Source organism: Grammomys surdaster, unplaced genomic scaffold, assembly GCF_004785775.1.
Source record: "Grammomys surdaster isolate TR1022 unplaced genomic scaffold, NIH_TR_1.0 150, whole genome shotgun sequence".
Lineage (NCBI taxonomy): Eukaryota > Metazoa > Chordata > Mammalia > Rodentia > Muridae > Grammomys > Grammomys surdaster.
Window position 1 is genome coordinate 17,802,808 of NW_021604608.1, and position 18,520 is coordinate 17,821,327.

The 18,520-nt window shown below is 40.7% G+C and overlaps 1 protein-coding gene across 1 annotated transcript in view; it reads left to right on the plus strand.

Moving 5' to 3' along the window:
• Positions 1 to 18,520, plus strand: part of Nwd2 (NACHT and WD repeat domain containing 2) — a 140,333-nt gene that overhangs the window by 112,428 nt on the left and 9,385 nt on the right. Inside the window, exons 4-6 of the mRNA XM_028765333.1 lie at positions 8,723 to 8,926; positions 11,660 to 11,804; positions 17,305 to 17,894. Of these exons, the coding sequence (XP_028621166.1) occupies positions 8,723 to 8,926; positions 11,660 to 11,804; positions 17,305 to 17,894 (939 nt within the window). The remainder of the gene's footprint in view (positions 1 to 8,722; positions 8,927 to 11,659; positions 11,805 to 17,304; positions 17,895 to 18,520) is intronic.

The window sequence follows — 18,520 nt, forward strand, 5'->3', positions numbered from 1 at the left end:
TGTGTGTGTGTGTGTGTGTGTGTGTGTGTGTGTGTGTGTGTGTGTGTACATAATCCTCAGAACCCACATAAAAAATAAAATTACTCCTCACACATACAACAAAGATAAATTACCTCTAGATGTTGATGTTGAATCCCCTGGAGCTGGAGTTACAGACAGCTGTGAGCTGCCATGTGAGTAGTAGGAATTGAACTTGGGTCCTCTGAAAGAACAGACAGTGCTCTTAACCACTAAGCCATCTCTCCAGCTCAATAAGTCACCTCTATATTCTAGAGGTACCTATACTAGAGTCCTGAATCTCACCCTCTCAGGTGTTCATTTATACTCAATCTGCAACTCTGTAGGAGCTGGTATGTTGAGATTCCCAGGACCTATTTGATCTTATAATGGAAGACTACTAGAAGCCAACACAGTGACAGCAGGGAAGGTGACAGCTCACCGCTTGACATTTACAGAACAAAAGCAATGTATTATACAATGCTAAATTATTGACTAATTCATCAATAATACAAAAGAGCCAGGCCCTACAGAGTATTTGTGTGTCAGTCTTAATTCTGAGTCTTATTTGTATCAATGCAGCTGATAGACATGAGGACCCTTAGCCCGGATCTGCTGCAACCAGCACATTGCATTGTGGAGAGGTTAAGCAGCTTGCCTAAAGTTATTCTGCAAACAGCTTTTGCTTTAACCACTGTTAGTACCACCAAGTTTGTGAGATAACCTATACCCAATGTCTTCTACTTAAGAGATAGTGTATAAGTTCAGCATAAAAGACAGCTTTAAATATATATTCACCAATTTCCTATTAACCATGATTCATGTAGCTGCTCCTACTAGCTATGGACTGAGTGATGCGTTGAGACTCCCTCAGCCCACTCTGCTTGCTTTCTTCAGTCTGTTCTCTTGGGGATGCTGCACTGCTCTCTACATCCTGCCAATATATATGGGATTTTTCTTTCACATAAAGAAGCTAAGTTTGTACAAAGACACTAGAAGGGGTAAGCAAGCAGATGTATCTACTGAGTGAGTGTTCTGACTTGCTCTAACACATGGAGAGAACCTAAGAGAGAAAATTCATCCTGTTGCTGGAAACCTAAATCAGCAGCTGGATTCAGTTACAACAAACAGCAGAAACACTCTGAAAAGGGGTTGGGAAGTCTGAAACCAAAAGATTTCTGATACTCACCCCCACCCACATCCCACAGAACCACAAGAAAACGAAGAGAGCTGAGGAGAGGATAGCACCTCTGCAACTCATGCCCACAGCTGCAGAGGAGGGGTAGAGACCTTAAAGGTGAAAGATCAGAACAGAAAGTATCATATCCCTACCCATACTCTGTGGAACAAGGGGTCTATCTAGCTCTGGATTTGATTCCTAGCACTACCTAAACAGGGCAATCCTGATCCACACCTATAACCCTAGTACTCTAGTAATGAAGGTCATCCTTAACTACATTGTAAATTCAAGGCTAACCTAGGCTACTTGAGACTGTCATATATTTTATATATCCCAACAAAAGCAACTTAGGAAACAGCTTATTTTCATTTGCAATAGGAGTTATATTTGTAGAAAGTCATTATTGTGGGAAGTCATAGAAGCAGGAGTTCAAGACAGTTATGACATTGCATCCATAGTCAGGAAACAGATAGGAACAAATTAATTCGCACAGGGCTTGTGCTCCACTCATTTTCTTTACTCTTTTACAGTTCAGGATCCCCTGCCTAGGGAATGGTGCCACCCACAGTGAGCAGGTTTCAACTAAGAGAATCAAGATAGTCTCCAACAGATATACCCACAGGCCAACCTGATTTGGAAATTCCTCACTGAGACACTCTTCCCAGAATTATTGTGTCAACAATTCAAATTAACCATCACAGAGACCCTTTTTCCAAAAAAAAAAGTTTCTTTTAGTTTTTAAAAATTCATTTGAATATGCTACAATATGTTGAATTAGCAAACTGGTCTATGGAGGCACGTTCAATCTATTCAGTCATTTGTATTGTCTTTCTATTGTTTTAGTTTTCTTTATTTTGTTTCTTTATTGTTTAATTTCCTAGAAATTAGAAAACTACAAAATTCTGTCTCATAAACTCTATGACTTGTAATTACAGTGAGCAATTTACTCCCAGTTTTCTCATTTAGAACGTGAGTAGTAAGTTAAAGCTTTCATAGAGTAAAGCCATGTTAAAAAAAAAAAAGTAATGGTGATTTAATGATTTTTGTGCACAGTTCTGTATGCAGCAAGAAGTAAGATAAATTTCCAAAAGTAAAATGTATACTGCCTGCCAAATTACATGCTCAATGTGACTGTACCCATTTTCATGAGCACTCTCTCCTTGAGTACCGCCCCTGCCTTTCATGTTGCCTGGAAATCTCTAGGTATCTTTGTTATGTTCCTCGGTAGACTTGATCATCAAAATGATCCTCTCTTACCAGTGTTTTTATTTGAAGTAGTCACAACCATGATTATAACTACAGATGATCAGTATAATTTTTCTTACTCACTGGAATTTTGTTTTCCTTACAAATCAAAGAGTGGCCTTCTAATAGCATGGATCCATTTTTCTATTTCTTTATTACAATTCTGCCTCAATTTTTTTCAGTGTTTGTTTCTTCTCTTGTGTCTTCTATGAGATCATTCTACTCTTCCTCTGTGCCTACCATAGAAATTGCTAGCTCTGGGACCTGAATCCATGCTGTTATCCTCATGTCACGACCATGGACTCTCTAATATATACATGTATTAATATTGCAAAATGAGAGAGATCATGGTGGTCATGTTAGTATAGACAAATGCCCTGGTATGCCAGGATCTAAAGAGGGTCCTGAGACTTCAGTGTTCAGATTAGGGATCCCAGAGAAAACCAGAACAATTGAACACTTCTAACGCCAATCACACCTTCAGTTAATATTTATTGAATAAACACTTTCTGGCTTCCAAGATTACTTTTCTAGCCAAATTCCTCATCTTACCTACCTGTCCACATTCCTAGCTTCCTGGGTACTCTTGAATACACACAGACTTCTGATATGTCCTCACTACCTCGCAAAAACCTGGCTCCTTGTTTATATCCATTATCTTTCTCTGGACTTTGGGGTTTCAGTCATCCATACAAATCCTGCAGTTCTCAATGGCTAAGGTTAGGGTTGTGATCTGTACTGTAGCACTATGACCTTGGCCTTGGCTTCACCTCACATGGTTCTACTAGCCAGTTCTTCCACTGTCTGGCCACTGCCCTTGTTCCAGTGCTCTCAAGAGTGAGGACTGTTTTCAGCACTTTCCAATTAATGAAGCTCCCTTTCAGACAAAAGAAACAAGCGAGACATCGCAGAGTTATTACTGATAAAAAATTGTTCAGCAGTGGGCTGAAGTGTGTAAATTTAATAAGCATAATTAAATGATGAGTGTCATCTTCAAGAAAGTGGGCTACGGTGTGATTCTGAGAAAGCTAAGAATTGTTAGCTGTGAAAGAATCTTTTGTGGAGCATTATTTTAATTATGCTGCTCTGTCAAATGTGTTGGCAAATCATTTAATCTTTGTCTTCACCCCCACCATGCTGTACTATCAAACACGTCTCATCTCACTTTGACACTTTCCAGTTCCTTGTGTTCTTTATGCCTGCATCACACGTAGAATGTGTGAGTGAATTTTCTTTGTTTCTATATCTTATTTCAGGTAATTTCATTTGATACGTGAAACTATAGGCTCATTCTGTAAAAAATTGTGAGATGTGAACTTTTTACTATAGAAAGTGACAGCAAGTATCTAATCATTATAACTATCAAGCACATCATAAATTATCAGTTATCTGGATGGCTGGATACTCTGAAATGAAAACGATGTACATTCGTATACTAAATATATCTAGTACCATCCATTCTCAACATAGTTAATCTTCATTACCAGCCTGAAAGGATTTAGAAGCAAATCCTTTTGTCATGTCTGTAAGAGATTTGAAAGAGCTTTTACTGAGGAGCCAAGGCCCAACCTAAATGTGGTGACATCATCCCATGGACTGGGGTGACATCATCCCATGGACGGGGTTTCTAAACCATGGAAAAGGGGACAGAAGAAAATGAGCTGAGTACCAGCATTCAACTCTTCCCACTTCCTAACTAAACATAATGTGAACAAATGCACCTATGCCCCTAGACTCATAGTCAGAGCCACCCTCATTGATCCACACTGCCTGCCATACAGATTATGTTCTCAAACAATGAGCCAAAATAAACCCTTCCTCCCTAAAATGGTTTTTGAAAGGCATTTTGATACACTAATAAAAACTATAATACATTTCTTTTTTTAAAATTTTTTCTCAAATCATAATTAATTCACACAGGGGTATAATCACAGGGGGAATACAGCTATTATAATACATTTCTACACTTGAAATGTATATCTCCAGGGAACTTGGAAGGATGGCTCAGCCATTAAGGGTTTGTACTGCCCTTGCAAAGAACCCACATTTGGTTCCCAGAACCCATGTCAGACAGCTCACAACAACTCCAGGAGATCTGACACCTCTGGTCTTTGCTGACACCTGCACTCACAACACATAACCCCATACAGACATACACGCATACACATAATTAAAAACAAATCTATAAGATGAATATGTTTTTAATAGTAGAGCTATATAGACAGCTTTCAAGATATTTTCCATACATCAATTGGTACCTAATGACATTGGTCAGTTCATATGTTTGTATATTTCGTCCCTAGCTGGTGGAACTTTTTAGGAAGGATTAGGAGATAATGTCTTGGTGGAAGAGGGATGTCACTAGGGGTGGGCTTTGAGGTTTCAAAAGCCAACACCATTCACAGTTAGCTTTCTCTGCCTACTAGTTGTCTCTAAAGATGTAAGTTCTCAGCTTCTGCTCCCACACTGTTCCTGCCTACCTGTTGCCATGCTCCCCACCATGATGGTCATGGACTCTAAGCCTCTTGAGCTGTAAGCCTCAAATTAAATGTGATCTCTTGTAAGTTGCCTTAATCACGATGTTTTAACACAGCAATAGAGAAATAATAGAGACTGTGATGACAATGTGACCTTTTAATTAGGCTATGTTCAGATTGTCTTTAATGTGGACATTATTAGTTTGTATGTAATTTTATTACTTCCCAATTAATTACCACTTTCCCACAAACTTGTACTAGTCACAATTTTCAGGAGAAACAGAGTGAACTGTGGGGGTGTGTGTCTGTGGTGTGTGTGTGTGTGTGTGTGTGTGTGTGTGTGTGTGTGTGTGTGTCCTGTTCATCCAGCTTTAGGCATGTTCTTCCTTCTCAGAATGGAGTCGTTAAATTAAAAGTTTCCTGTGTAAGTACTGATGCTGCCGTGTCTTCCTAGAGAAATGGCCTGGGGCAGATGAGTTGAGTTCTGTAAACCCTGGGGATCCTCTTTCCACAACTCTACCTGGATTACAGGATCAAGTGCTAATGAGACCACCTGGAAGGAAAGTCATACTTACAGTGGAAATTTTTCTCCTAATACGGAAAAGAGAAGCTTATGGAGGAGGGGGTTTGTCTTACCAATGAATTGAGTCTGGGAATAGGGCATTTATAGCGTACATGTTTCTGACAGCACTGGGGCTGGGATAGGCTAGAGACCTCTCTTCTCCATTCCTGCTGCTTCCATGACTGATGGCTCATAAACAGCTCCCAGGAAACACCTGCTCCCTCCCTATAAAGAATGATACCCCTAACCTCTTAATGAGTCTGGTTCCAGACACACAGTTCATCAGACCCATCAAGGACACTTCCGTCATTCTACTGTCTGCTATAGTAAAATACTGTATATCCTCACACCAGGCCCAACCCCGAAAGTGCTCAAGTCCAGACAGAGCTAACTGTCCATACAGTTAGCCGGGGGAGGAGAGATCAATATTTGCCCAACGGAACAGGAAAATCAATGGAGAGGAAAGAAAATGTTATCTCTAGGCCTTGGAAAGCAGTGGCTTGGATGTGTCTGTACCAGCAGGCACAGAAGGAAAGAGAAGAAAAGCAGAACCTTTGTGCATTGAAGCTCAGAGTTAGGAAGAGCTCGATATCTGGGAAGCATCTCTTTCTTTTTTTATATCTGTAACAATATTCACATAGCATCAAATGAGCCAGTTCAGGGAACTGGAGAGATGACTCAGCAGTTAAGAGCACTTGCTACTCTTCTAAAGGCTCAAAGTTCAGTACCCAGCACTCACACGGTGACTCACAGTCACCTGTAATTTCACTTAAAGGGGATCAAAAGCCTCTTCTGGCCTCCAGTAAAACAAGAAACACGTATGATGCATATACATACATGCAGCCAAAAAAAAAAACATAGAAATAGTTTTAAAGGAGTCACTGTAAAGCAGATAGTCTAATGGCATCTAATACATTACAGTGTTGTATAATCACGCTCGCCTACAAGTGCCAAACCATCAAGATATATTTCTTACACTAGAATTGCTTGTGCCAAAGCTGTACCAATAACACATGCTCACTTTTTTCTTACACTTTTCTTTGTCCTTGACTCTCTAGATTGCATCTGAGCAATCAAATTCTTGCTTCGCACCTAGCTTACAAACTTACCTTCAGTGTTTAAGAATGAACCAACGTACACTCCACACGTGGCGCGGCGGGGGAGAGCGGTGATTATGAAGTTCCACGTGCAGGAAAAATTTGTGTTCATGTTCTTATATATATGGACAGACTGCTCAAGCAATTCAGTGAAAAATTAAAACTTATTTTGTTCCTATGCATTTCTTCTGTCAGGGTTTCCAGGCACGTTCATTTGTAATAAAAACACAAAAGGACATGAAGTTCCTCAATTCCTCAGCAAAGGTTTATCTAGACAAAGCAAGCTTGGTGTGTGCATCGAGAAGGATGGAGAAAATCTGTTTCTCCTTCAGTGGTGGAAGGGGACAGTGGACAGACAGACTGACACTCTGTCATAGTGTCTGCACCCACCTCAATGTCGTTGGTGGCTGTCGTCAATACTGCTCAATCCAGGAAGGGTGTCACTGGGACTCCGTCTTGCCAAATAGAGTCCTACAAGGCTCAGAATTCAGTGTAGCTTTCTCGCCCTGCTCTGACCTATTGATCACTAGTTAGGCTTGGCAACTATATCAGGTTGACATTCTCTAAACCAACACTCTCCATCCCTGATAAATACACGGTGTACAGTGTGCGTATTACATTAGATCTATAAATACAAGGAACCCAAAAAGTCTTCCTCAAAAACGTTATCAGCAAACTTTCTTTTTTTTACCATCTCACAAGTAATAAGACTTAAGTATACTCTTGTCTTAGATTCTCAAAAAATAACCAAGTCATGATTTATGAGTGTTCCACCTAAAGAAGAATCAATGGATGTAAAGGACAAGGCCAGAACAATCCAATAAATAGCTTTAAACCTATCCAGCATGCTATTACTTCTATAAAGTTCTATGTTACTGCCTGTAGTAGGTACCCAATATATGCTTATTATTTGAACTGAATTAGGAAATTTTCCCTTTAGTCATCTTTGTGGCATGTATATCCTTACTACATCGATCAAACAACTACGTTGTTTGGTGCCAGGTGCTCCACTCAAAGAAACAATTATTTTTAAATAGATTTCGATTTTTGTAATGATCCATTCTGTTCCCAGCTCTTCTGCTTCAGTGCCTGCCAAACATCGTTCATGAGACCATTAATATCCACAGTGCACACAAGCACAGCTTCTTGGAACTGAGATTTACTTGAAACCTCACTTTAAAATGCAAGTTGTGGACGGGCTATCTTGAGAAACCTGCACCTACTCCAGGGTGTGTGCTGCCGTCCTTCTCTTTGATGTCTCTCTCTCCCTCTCTTACTGCCTGTGCTTAAATTCACATTAGTCTTCTCTTAATAAACTCTAGCTTTGCTTTAACGACAATAACAATATCCAATAAAAATTAATTTAAAAAATAAATAAATAAAAATATAATAATAATAATAAATGCAAATTCCTGGTCATTCTTCCATGTTCCCCTGTGATTGTTTTAAGTCTGAGTAGGGACTCAGGAATCTACATTTTAGCAAGTATTCTGGATGACAGTATACACTGTGATGGACCACTCTCTAGTCTTATGCACAATGTCTTAGAGCGCAGGGAAATAGTGTCTTATTTTACCTGTGTGTTTGTACCATATGGTTATTATTGTCCTGCCTTCATAGAGCACTAAGATTTTTTTTTGTTTTGCTTGTTTTTCTGTGGAGCTTTTTGCCAGTTTAATTGAGGCCAGTTTTCTATGTACACACCTGAACTGTTTCATTGGGTCTAATACTAGCGCTGTGCCCGGCCACATTGCCTTCTGTCCTCCCTGGCTGTGTGGATCTGGGGCTGAGGGTCATACCATCATTCTGGGAAGAGCAATTCCTGTGTTGGAGGCTTTGCATGTTTAGAACTGTGTAAGGCTCAGCATTTTTCTTTGCCAGAAACAAATCTCAGAGTAGAACAGCTCTTGTTTCGCTATATAAACTTCGAAGGGTTTCCTGTAAAACTTTTGAATTTGTCATGTCTGGAAGACTATGTAAACTAATTTCTCAGTGTATTGAGTAACTTCTTATAATTACAGTTGGTCTAATGTTACTTATAAAATCAAGCATATACTGTGATGATAAGAAAGAATTGACCTAACAATGTATCTTGCTATTTACTAATATTTACTGACTGTCACCATGCTGTAGGTATAAAGTGAACTTTCTGGTTGATACACAGGGGCTCTTAGGTGAGAAATATGGGAACATTCGAATCCCTGGGGAAGTGGAAGCTTCAGAGTTTGAAATGATTTTGGACGCTGCTGTCGAGGCAAAACTAGAGACCAAGCTACTGGAAGATTGGTACTGTCGGGATGAGAACTCTGTGCCAGCAGCCTATTACCTCAGACCCAGGCTAGAGGTGCAGAGAAGCAACAAGAACTCAGTAAGTCTGCCTTCTCTGACTTCCCCTCTAAGGTGATTTTCCTTCACTCTGGGATAGATTGCAAATTACACTAATGAAAGCCATCAGTTACAAATGTTCTCAGGAGAACTGAAGACATTATGATTTCATTAGCTCTGGTTGGTATATGTCATTCAGATTATATGCCTGTAATGTGTAAATTCACATGTCCTATTAATTCTCAAAATCATTCCACCATTATCTTACCAATGTATCTTCTACTACCTCCTGTCCTGGTTAGTTCTTTTTTTTTTTTAAAGATTTATTTATTTTTATTTATGAGTACACTGTAGCTGTCTTCAGACACACCAGAAGAGGGCATCAAATCTCATTACAGATGGTTGTGAGCCACCATGTGGTTGCTGGGATTTGAACTCAGGACCTCTGGAAGAGCAGTCAGTGCTCTTAACCACTGAGCCATCTCTCCAGCCCCCTGGTTAGTTCTTATTGTCCATGTGGCTCAACCTAATGACATCTAGAGAAAAAAGGAATCTCAGTGAAAGAAGAGCCTCCATCAGATTGGCCTATGTGCATGTCTGCGCAGCATTGCTTGAATTGCTAGTTGATGAAGGAGGACCCAGCACACTGTGGGCAGTACCAGCCTAGGCTAGTGATCCCAGGATACATAAGAAAGCTAGCTGAGCATTAGCCAGAGAGCAAGTCAATGAGCAGCATTCCTTCATGCGGTCTGCTTCAGTTCCTGTTTGAGCTTCACCTTAACTTCCCTCAATAACAGATTATAATCTGGACCTCTAAGCCAAAGAAAACCTTCCCTCTTCTGAGTTGCTTTGATCACGGTGTTTGACACAGCAACAGAAAACAAACTGAAGCACTTCAGATTTCCCTGTTGGTTCCTCAATCAAATTTCCAGTAGGCAGTCTAGGTCTGTCTCAGAATCTCCATTCTTCTCCACAGTATCAATTTTCTCTCCTCTCTTCCATAAAATTACTTTGGATCTTTACTCCAGTTCATTGATGTTTCCTTCAGCAGTTTCCACTCTGTTAAAATACTGATCTCAATTCAACAGCTGTATTCGTTTATCTTATGAAAGTTTTTTGTGTGAGTTGTTTATATTGTTTGTGCATTCATTTTATGGAACCCTTTAAAAATATGCTTCACTACTTTTATGGACTCTTTAGTGTACATTTTAGTACATTGTTGATAGTTCTCCTTGAACGCTTTCAACAGTTTATGTACTTGTAGCTCGTGTAGAATCGAGTAAATCAGTTTATGCTTCTCCCGATCAGCTTGGCTCCTAAGTATATTTATTACATGTCTTGTAAAACTTAGTGAAGGGGAAAGAGGTGTCGAGTGGTTCTGGTTGATCTTTTGAATGTTTATATGAATTTTCCAAAGACTGATACCCATCTGTCTTTCATAGAGAGCATCCTGGATATAGCCCAGACAGCTTCAAAAGGAAAACAGTGATAGGTTAGCCACAACCTTCACTCTAACATGTTTGTCTTTCTGATATCTTCTTTATGCTGATGAAATCATGTCAAAGTCATTGATTTCTTCATGTACACGCTGCCGTCACTTCACATATCTATAACAATAATGCTCTACTGGAAAGGACTATTAGAGTAAACCCAAAGCATCCCAGGGTTGAATATATAAGAACAAATGTAGGCAAGATAGAAGGTGAAGCCACAAAGCTGTTTCACACAGTGGTCTGGGGACACTTGCTCCTATGTGACTATTTAATTGTTTGTTTGCTTTGTCTCCACTTATTTCATGGATCCTCCAGGGAAATGTAAATCATTCTCAAAATGTTCAAAGCTATTTATGTATAAATCATTCATAATCATGGTTAAATAAATAAATGCGTGAATAAGACTTTATAAATGTTCTAAGGCTATATAAATATTTTTCTTCCTTTTAAACAATTTCCCCACTTTCTTTCTTAGATAACTACCCGAAAAACCCAATGAAGCAAAAAACTAAAAAGATACATGGTGACACACAGATGCCTCCCCTTTAACTTTCTTCTCTTTCTTTCAGAGGACACTGTAAAGATCATATTGTTATGATATTTAAAATCAAAATGCAAGAGGGAAAGCTATAGTAAATAATAAAACATGTCTGAGACTCATTTGCTGTTACTGTAACAAAACTATAAATGCCTGGATGCTTCCTAAGGAAAGAATTTCCTTTAGCTCTCAGTTCGGGGCTTTGAAAATCCAAGGCAGGCACCTCCATCCCCTTAGGCCCTAACAAGAACCTTCTTGACCATATCATGATAGTAGGAACTCATGCAGAAGAAATATTATGGCGAGACAAGAAACCAGAAAGTTTCTAAAGCTGAAGCAATCCTTTTCATAAGAACCCAGTCCCTCAAGAACTACCTACAGCCCAATAAAAATGACATTAACATCTTCCAAGGATGGCATTTTGGTGACCACCCTCTATTACATTTCATGTCCCAACATTGCCAGAAGAAATGGGGATCAAACTCCTGGCACATAAATAGCCAATAGGAACTATAGCCAAGCCTAGGACACAAACACTGTCTGGGGCGTGCCTTCATGTAATCAGGGCAAGTTCACCTGTATTATGGAGGTGATCTCTTCCTTCAGGATTATTGGCGAAAAGAGGATGAAGTGAGGCATTGGGGACACCAACTTTCATAGCAATAACATATATCAATCTTGCTCTTAAATACTGACTATCCTTCATGATTTTTGAGACTAACTCCCCACTTTCACCTTTTCCTAGACACAGCCTTCTGCCGGTGGTGAACAGGAGAGGCCATGGCAAGAAATATCGGATGAAATCAAAACAATATTTAAAGCTGCTGTCAAACTGCTGCATGAACAGGGGAAAATGAAGCACAGCCAGGCTAAGAGGTACCTGTTCTCAGGTAATTTCCATGTGTCTTCAGAAAATTAAGAAACCAGTGAAAACCGGAGGCATTCATAGCGTCTCTCTCAGGAGTTTTTCAATTTAATCCCATTTCGTACCAAGCAAATTTAAATCGATAAATGCTTCCACATCCCAGAAAGACGACAAGTGTCAGCCCACAGAAAATCCTTTCTTTAGTGTGAAGGCTTCTCTAGCAAATGTGATTTTAGAAGAAGTTCAGAGACGGCTGGGTATAATAGCCAAGACTACGCCATTGTTTCTCAGCTGAGCAAATCATTCCCTCTTTGTCTCCCAGAAAATGTGTGGGGACCTCCCCAGGTCAACTCTGAGGCAAGCTCCGGAGAGACGGTAATAGATAAGGGAGGTCTCTGCTCTCTTGGAAACTGATTTCATGGAGGCAAAGAAATGATTGCCAAGAAATAAATGAGCAAGGTTGTTTCCGAAATTAAATAACTTGTAACTTGAATAAAACATAGTGGCTGAAGAGGAATGCTGGGGCTCTTGTAAAGATAGGATGAGCTTAGTTGCTCATTTTTTTTTTTAATTGAAGATGGAAAGAAGCAGAGTTAGCAGTACCATGACTCTCTAAGGTGGAGATTACAGGCAGTGGGACCAACTGGTTAGAATCTCTCAGAGGGGATAGGCTGGGTGTCAAGCGCAAGCACTGCTCTCAGCCAAGGATATAGGGGTTTATTCTGTAGCCAAAAACAAATCACCATAGCCTGGGAATACAAGTTCTAGTTACTTCAAATACCATGTATAACATGGTAGCAGCTTCTTGAAGCTTTTATAGTTACAAAAGAAAGCAATAGATCAAGGCATTTTCAAATACACTGATAGAAGCATCAAGTAGGTGGGTTAAGGCACAGCAGGGAATTCCCTGCTATAGGCGTTAAACATTGCCTGACAGCATTCAACTGTAAATCAGTGGAATCTCAGGGACCGTATGTTATGTACATTCCAGAAAAGATCTTTGCTGATAGCTGAGGAGATGTTTGGACAAAGCCTAGGGAGGCAGAAAGTGGCTCTTTATGGGGCTAAAGGTAATCTAAGATAATTTGGCTCTGGACCAGCAACATTCCAGTTCGCCGACATCACAGCATCCTAACTCATCAATCAGCCTCTTAGAAAGCTCAACACGGGCAAGGCTTTATTCTGGGACCTTCATGAACAGCCAGAAGGTCAGATTTGACGAGGGTGACAACAGACGGAGATGGCTGTCTGACAAACCTTAGGTGTGACATGGGAAGCCAGGGAGGAGGGTATGAAACTGTAGACTTAACTTTATATTAAAATAGCAAACACACACACTCACACACACACACAAACATACACAAGCACACACACAAATACACAGTCACACACACAAACACACACAAATACACAATCACACATACTCACATATACACAAACACACACAAATGCACAATCACACTTACACACACTTACACACACACACACACATCCAGGCAGGCATGCTCCTCATTACCCACTAGTTTGAAACCTTTCACAGACAGGTAGGGGAAGCCTCTGTCAGAAACTGTAGGAAAGCCAGGTCCTGAAGGATAGAATTTTGTTTTAAAGTTCACAATTTTACAACTGGTAATGAAAAACAACAGTAACTGCACTTTCAGATTGCTGTACTGAATGCTCTGGGCTGGAAATGCAGATTCCCAGCGCCATGTTTCAGCATGGCAACAGTATCATGCAGCTTTTATGATTATAGATCAAAAATCATTTGTAAAAACCCCGAAAGCTCTTGATCCTCAATTCCTGAGTACACACATTTTAAATGTTTTTTTAAAAGCTATAAATCATTTTGGTGACTCTTAGATGCAAAGCCATGAAGAAGCTGAGTCTTATTTAAGCTTCATTTGAAAAGACTAAACTTGTGGGCTTGGTGGTCCATTCTTTCAATCCCAATACCCAGAAGTCAGGGGCTGGTGAAACTCTGTGAGTTTGAGCCCTGTCTATATGGTGAGTTCCTGACAGACCAGGCCCATATAGTGATGAAACCTTAGAGAGATGGGGGAGGTAGAGAGAGAGAGAAAGGGACAGGGAGAGAGAGCACTAAACATAGCAAGAATAAGTACTGTCTTTATCTTTGCTTCTTTGAGACCTCTTGATCATTTCCAGGCTCTGGCCCTTCATCTTTATCAAGGACAAAACAATGCTGTTTTTTAAAAGGTGCTGGGCTAGAACAGGGGCCCAGAGGAAAGCTTTGCTCTTCTTTATGAAAAAAAAAAAAAAAAACAGGTTTATAATCAGCTCCAACATTCAAACACCTCACTGGAAAACACTTTTTCAAGACCTCTATTCTAGAGAAATGTCATTAGGCTTAGTGGTACACATCCGAAATCCCAGCACTCAGAAGTCTGGAACAGGAAAACTGGGAATTCAAGGCCAGCCTGAGCTATATAGTGTGACTCTGGGAAACAAAAATGTCTGGGAATCTGTCCCTAAGTGACCCTCCCTGAGTGTTGTGACCTAGGACACTGAAGGCCACTGAAGCAAGTACGAAGACAGAATGTACAGTGCCCGGTAAGGAAACAGTGAAGCTGGAAAGTTAATGCACACATAGCAAGAATTCTATTATCCAGCTTTCTGTTACTATCACAGATGCTGAGAATCACTTGTAGTGGTTTTGTTTTGGAGCCTCTAGGCCATGGTCAATCAATGGACTCCACCACCTTTGGGCCTGCTGTGAGGCCACACACCACAGCAGTAGCTTATGGCAAAGCCACTCACCTCATAGTGAGGAATAAACAGTGAGGAATGAAAACGAGAAACAGAAAGAGCCCAGGCTCCCAGAAGTCCCTTCGAAGACATGCCCTGATAACCTGAGACCTCTGATTGGAGCACACCTACCTCTTAAAAGTTCAGCCACATCCCAGTAATGGACTCCAGGGAACAGCCTTTACCACATAGCATATGAGGGGAATCCCAGAGCTAAACTACAGCAGAAATTATGAACACAGCACACACACACACAAAAAAAAAAAAAAAAAATCACGATGGTGCACATTGCCTCCATGATATAGAGAGTGGACTTGGCTCATTTATTCGGGTTCATTTATGACATTCCAGGCACAGCCTGCTTTTCTCCCCTGAGCCACGCCTACTCGGGTTTTTTGTTTTTTGTTTCTACTGTGATTTATCCGCATCCCCTCTTACGGTCAGAAATTCCCAGTTAGCACCCTCTTCCCAAAGACTCGACAGTAATACCAGACAGTTACAGTGAGCTTTTCTCTGAAAGTTCAAGTGACCGTGTTCACCTCTGAGAATCGCTGATACACTGTGTGCAGATCAAACAGGTAGCTCACTTCCTTTTTCTTCCTGATCGTGGTAGCAGGCAGTGGCTGATCCAATGTGCTCACCAACACTTTCCCCGGGGGCTGGAAAACAGATGGGCCAGAAGCTGCTTCCTCTGTAGCCCCTGACATCCAAGTTCCACATCACTTCTCTTATCTATCTCCTGTGAAAGGAAATTAGACATACATTGTATAAGCACAGTAGCCTGCTCCCTTAACCACAGTGGCTGGCTTAAACACTGTGTACGATGCATTGAGCTCACGGCACGGTCTACAGAGAAACCCTGTGGCCATAAGCTTATCTGCTTTTGCTGAAGTCAAAACTGATTGCTGTCGTTGTGGGGAAAAATATTATCCCAAGAAACCCAGAAAAAGCCATTATTTAGGAAAAGGCTCCTAGCTTCCAACTTCCATGGTAGTTACAGGCTCTCCAGATCTATCTCTCTCAGCCTGCACTGAACACAACTAACAGGATGTATGGTGCGTAATAGTTGCTCAAGAAAGGTCAGTTTATGAAAGAGAGTGAAGATTGCTTGAAGGGAGGAAGAAGGAAGGGAGGAAGGGAGAGAGGGAGGAGAGACAGGGAGGATATGAAGCAGAAAGGGGGGGGGGGTTCTATTGATGTGATAAATACCATGACCAAAGGCAATTTGGGAAGCAAAGGATTCCTTTGATCTTCCACTTCCTGGTAACAGTTCATCACAGAGGAAAATTCTGTCAGGAGCTCAAGGTAGGAACCTAGAAGCAGAAGCTGATGCAGAGGCCATGGAGGGGTGCTACTTACTAAGTCACACCCCAGGCTTGCTCAGCCTGATTCCTTTCTCTTTCTTTCTTTCTTTCTTTCTTCCTTTCTTTCTTTCTTTCTTTCTTCCTTCCTTTCTTTCTTTCTTCCTTTCTTTCTTCCTTCCTTTCTTTCTTTCTTCCTTCCTTCCTTCCTTTCCTCCTTCCTTCCTTCCTTTATTTATTTATTTATTTATTTATTTATTTATTTCCTTCTCTTTGTATGTGCATTGGTGTCTTGCCTACACGTTTGTTTCTGAGAGGGTGTTGGATTCCCTAGAACTAGAGTTATAGACTGTTAGTTGTAAGCTGCCATGTAGGTGAACCCAGGTCCTCTGAAAGAGTACTCAGTACTTTTAACTGCTAAGCCATCTTTCCAAACTCACCATCCCCAGCCTATTTTTTTATATACCACCCAGAATCACCTGCCTACGGATGGCACCACCCACAGTGGGCTGGGTCCTAACACATCAAACATTAAACAGAATGATTTGTCTATAGGCCAATTGGATGGAGGCAGTCTCTCCATTGACATTCCCTCTTCCCATGGGGCTTGTGTCTACCTGATAAAAAGTCTAACCAGGATGGAAGGGAAGAATGGATGGAAGGCACAGAGGAAGGAGGAACAGATAAAGGGAGGAAGGGAGGGAAGGAGGGAGGGAGGGAGGGAAGGAGGGAGGGAGGAAGGGAAGAAGGGAGGGAAGGAGGGAGGGATTTGCAATGCATATTTACTTCTCTGCACCTCTATGTACTATGTATAAGACGTATGTGGTTTAGTTCAGAAGAAACGATGTCCTATACTAAGTCATTTTTTATACCTTTCTGACCCCATGGAATTGAGCAGTATTGTGGATTGTTAAGATTGACCAGAATTCAGAGCATAGTTATATTTTAGTTTAAGATGTGCTTTTTCTTTTCTATTTCAGTCCATTTGTTTAGGTTACAATATACCTCAAACAAAAGGATGTCACTACATTGGAAAGGATGGCCTGGCAAGGAACCAGGAGCCTAGCTATGACATCTAGCTGTCTCCATGTTTCCTGGCCCCACAGAGACCCAGATGCTTCCACATTTGAAAGGGCTGAAGCTAGCTAGAGAGGGAGATAAAACTTACATCTTAAAACTCATCACCATGAACCCGGCATGCTTGCCTTATCAAGCTGGTTTTTTACTTTTCCTTCCCATTGGGAGGGAAATAGAATAATTTACAAAAAAACAATCTATTCTTCTAAGTTTTACATTCTTAGGAAAAGACTAATGCTAACTTAAAAAATGACTCCACAGGTTGCATCTCAACAAATTATAAGCCAAATAATCTCTCTCAAAGTGACTAAGAGCTAAATATTGGGAGTTTGGGCACACGGTTCCTTTATTGAAGGCAATTAACCCCATCTTATCTTCTTCCAGCTATTGAGGATGAGTTTGACTTTGCCCTAGGCAAGCAAACTCCAGCCTTCCTGAAGAAGTGTGTATGCTACATCAGGAAGATTGCTAACATCGAACGCTTCGTGAAAATCCCAGAGATGGGAAAATACATGGACATAACCGGAACAGACCCAAGAATCATCCGTGACCCAGAAGCTCAAGAGAAGCTGATAAAACTCAGGGATGAATTCATTCCTACCATCGTCGCATCCTCTAATCTGAGAGTGTACACATCTGTCACCCATTGTGACATGAAACTGGGCTATTCCCAAGAGATAGAAAACCATTACATAGAAGGACTTGGTAAGCAATTTTATGAGGACATGATCGATATAATTCAAGCAACAGTACAGCAGAACTTTGACACAGAGACTGATACTCTGTATGATGAGATCCTGCAGCACTCTTCACTATGTAAGACATACGCCTCCTTCTATGAATACAAATGTGAATCGCTAAACATCTTGCATAAATACATCCTTCCAAGCAAAACCGGGCACATCAATCCTCTTGTTGTGTATGGGGGACCATGCACTGGGAAGACTCTACTGCTAGCTGAAGTAGCAAAAAAGGTAAAAAATAAATAAAAAATAAATAAATAAAATAAATTCACACTTTCTCCTTATGTTTATAGAAATATTTTTCCCTTTGGGGAAAATAATAACTTGAACAAATTCAATTTTCTGTGCTTGCTCTCTGAATTATAACTAGACTTTCTGGGATGGCTGCTTCTGTGTTTCTTTTCCGCTGGTGTAACAGACACACTTCGAGAACAGGATTCTTGGGACACAGCTATAAAACTACTTTCTATTGTGACTCCCTATCCCCACCCACCCACCTCATTAGGATGAAAGGGGACTAAAACCCCTCTCATCCCTGTCAGGCAAAATCTTATCTTCCAATTTCTCTAGCTTCTAAATCAGTCTCAGTCTAACAATAAGTATGTCCTGTCTACCGTGATAACTAACACTTTTGTCTATATTTTTCTCCATATGAGTCCTACCACAGTCAAGTTCCCCACTGTGGGAATGAGAACATGAATATCTTTATTGACATAGCATTTTTTCCCTCCCTCTTTTTCTACCCCGACCACCTTTATAATTCCTACTGAGTTGTAGTGTGGTGATTCTAGGAAGGTGAAACACCCAGGAAGTTATCACGTGACCCATGCTGCTGTGAGTGAGCACCAAACTTTTAG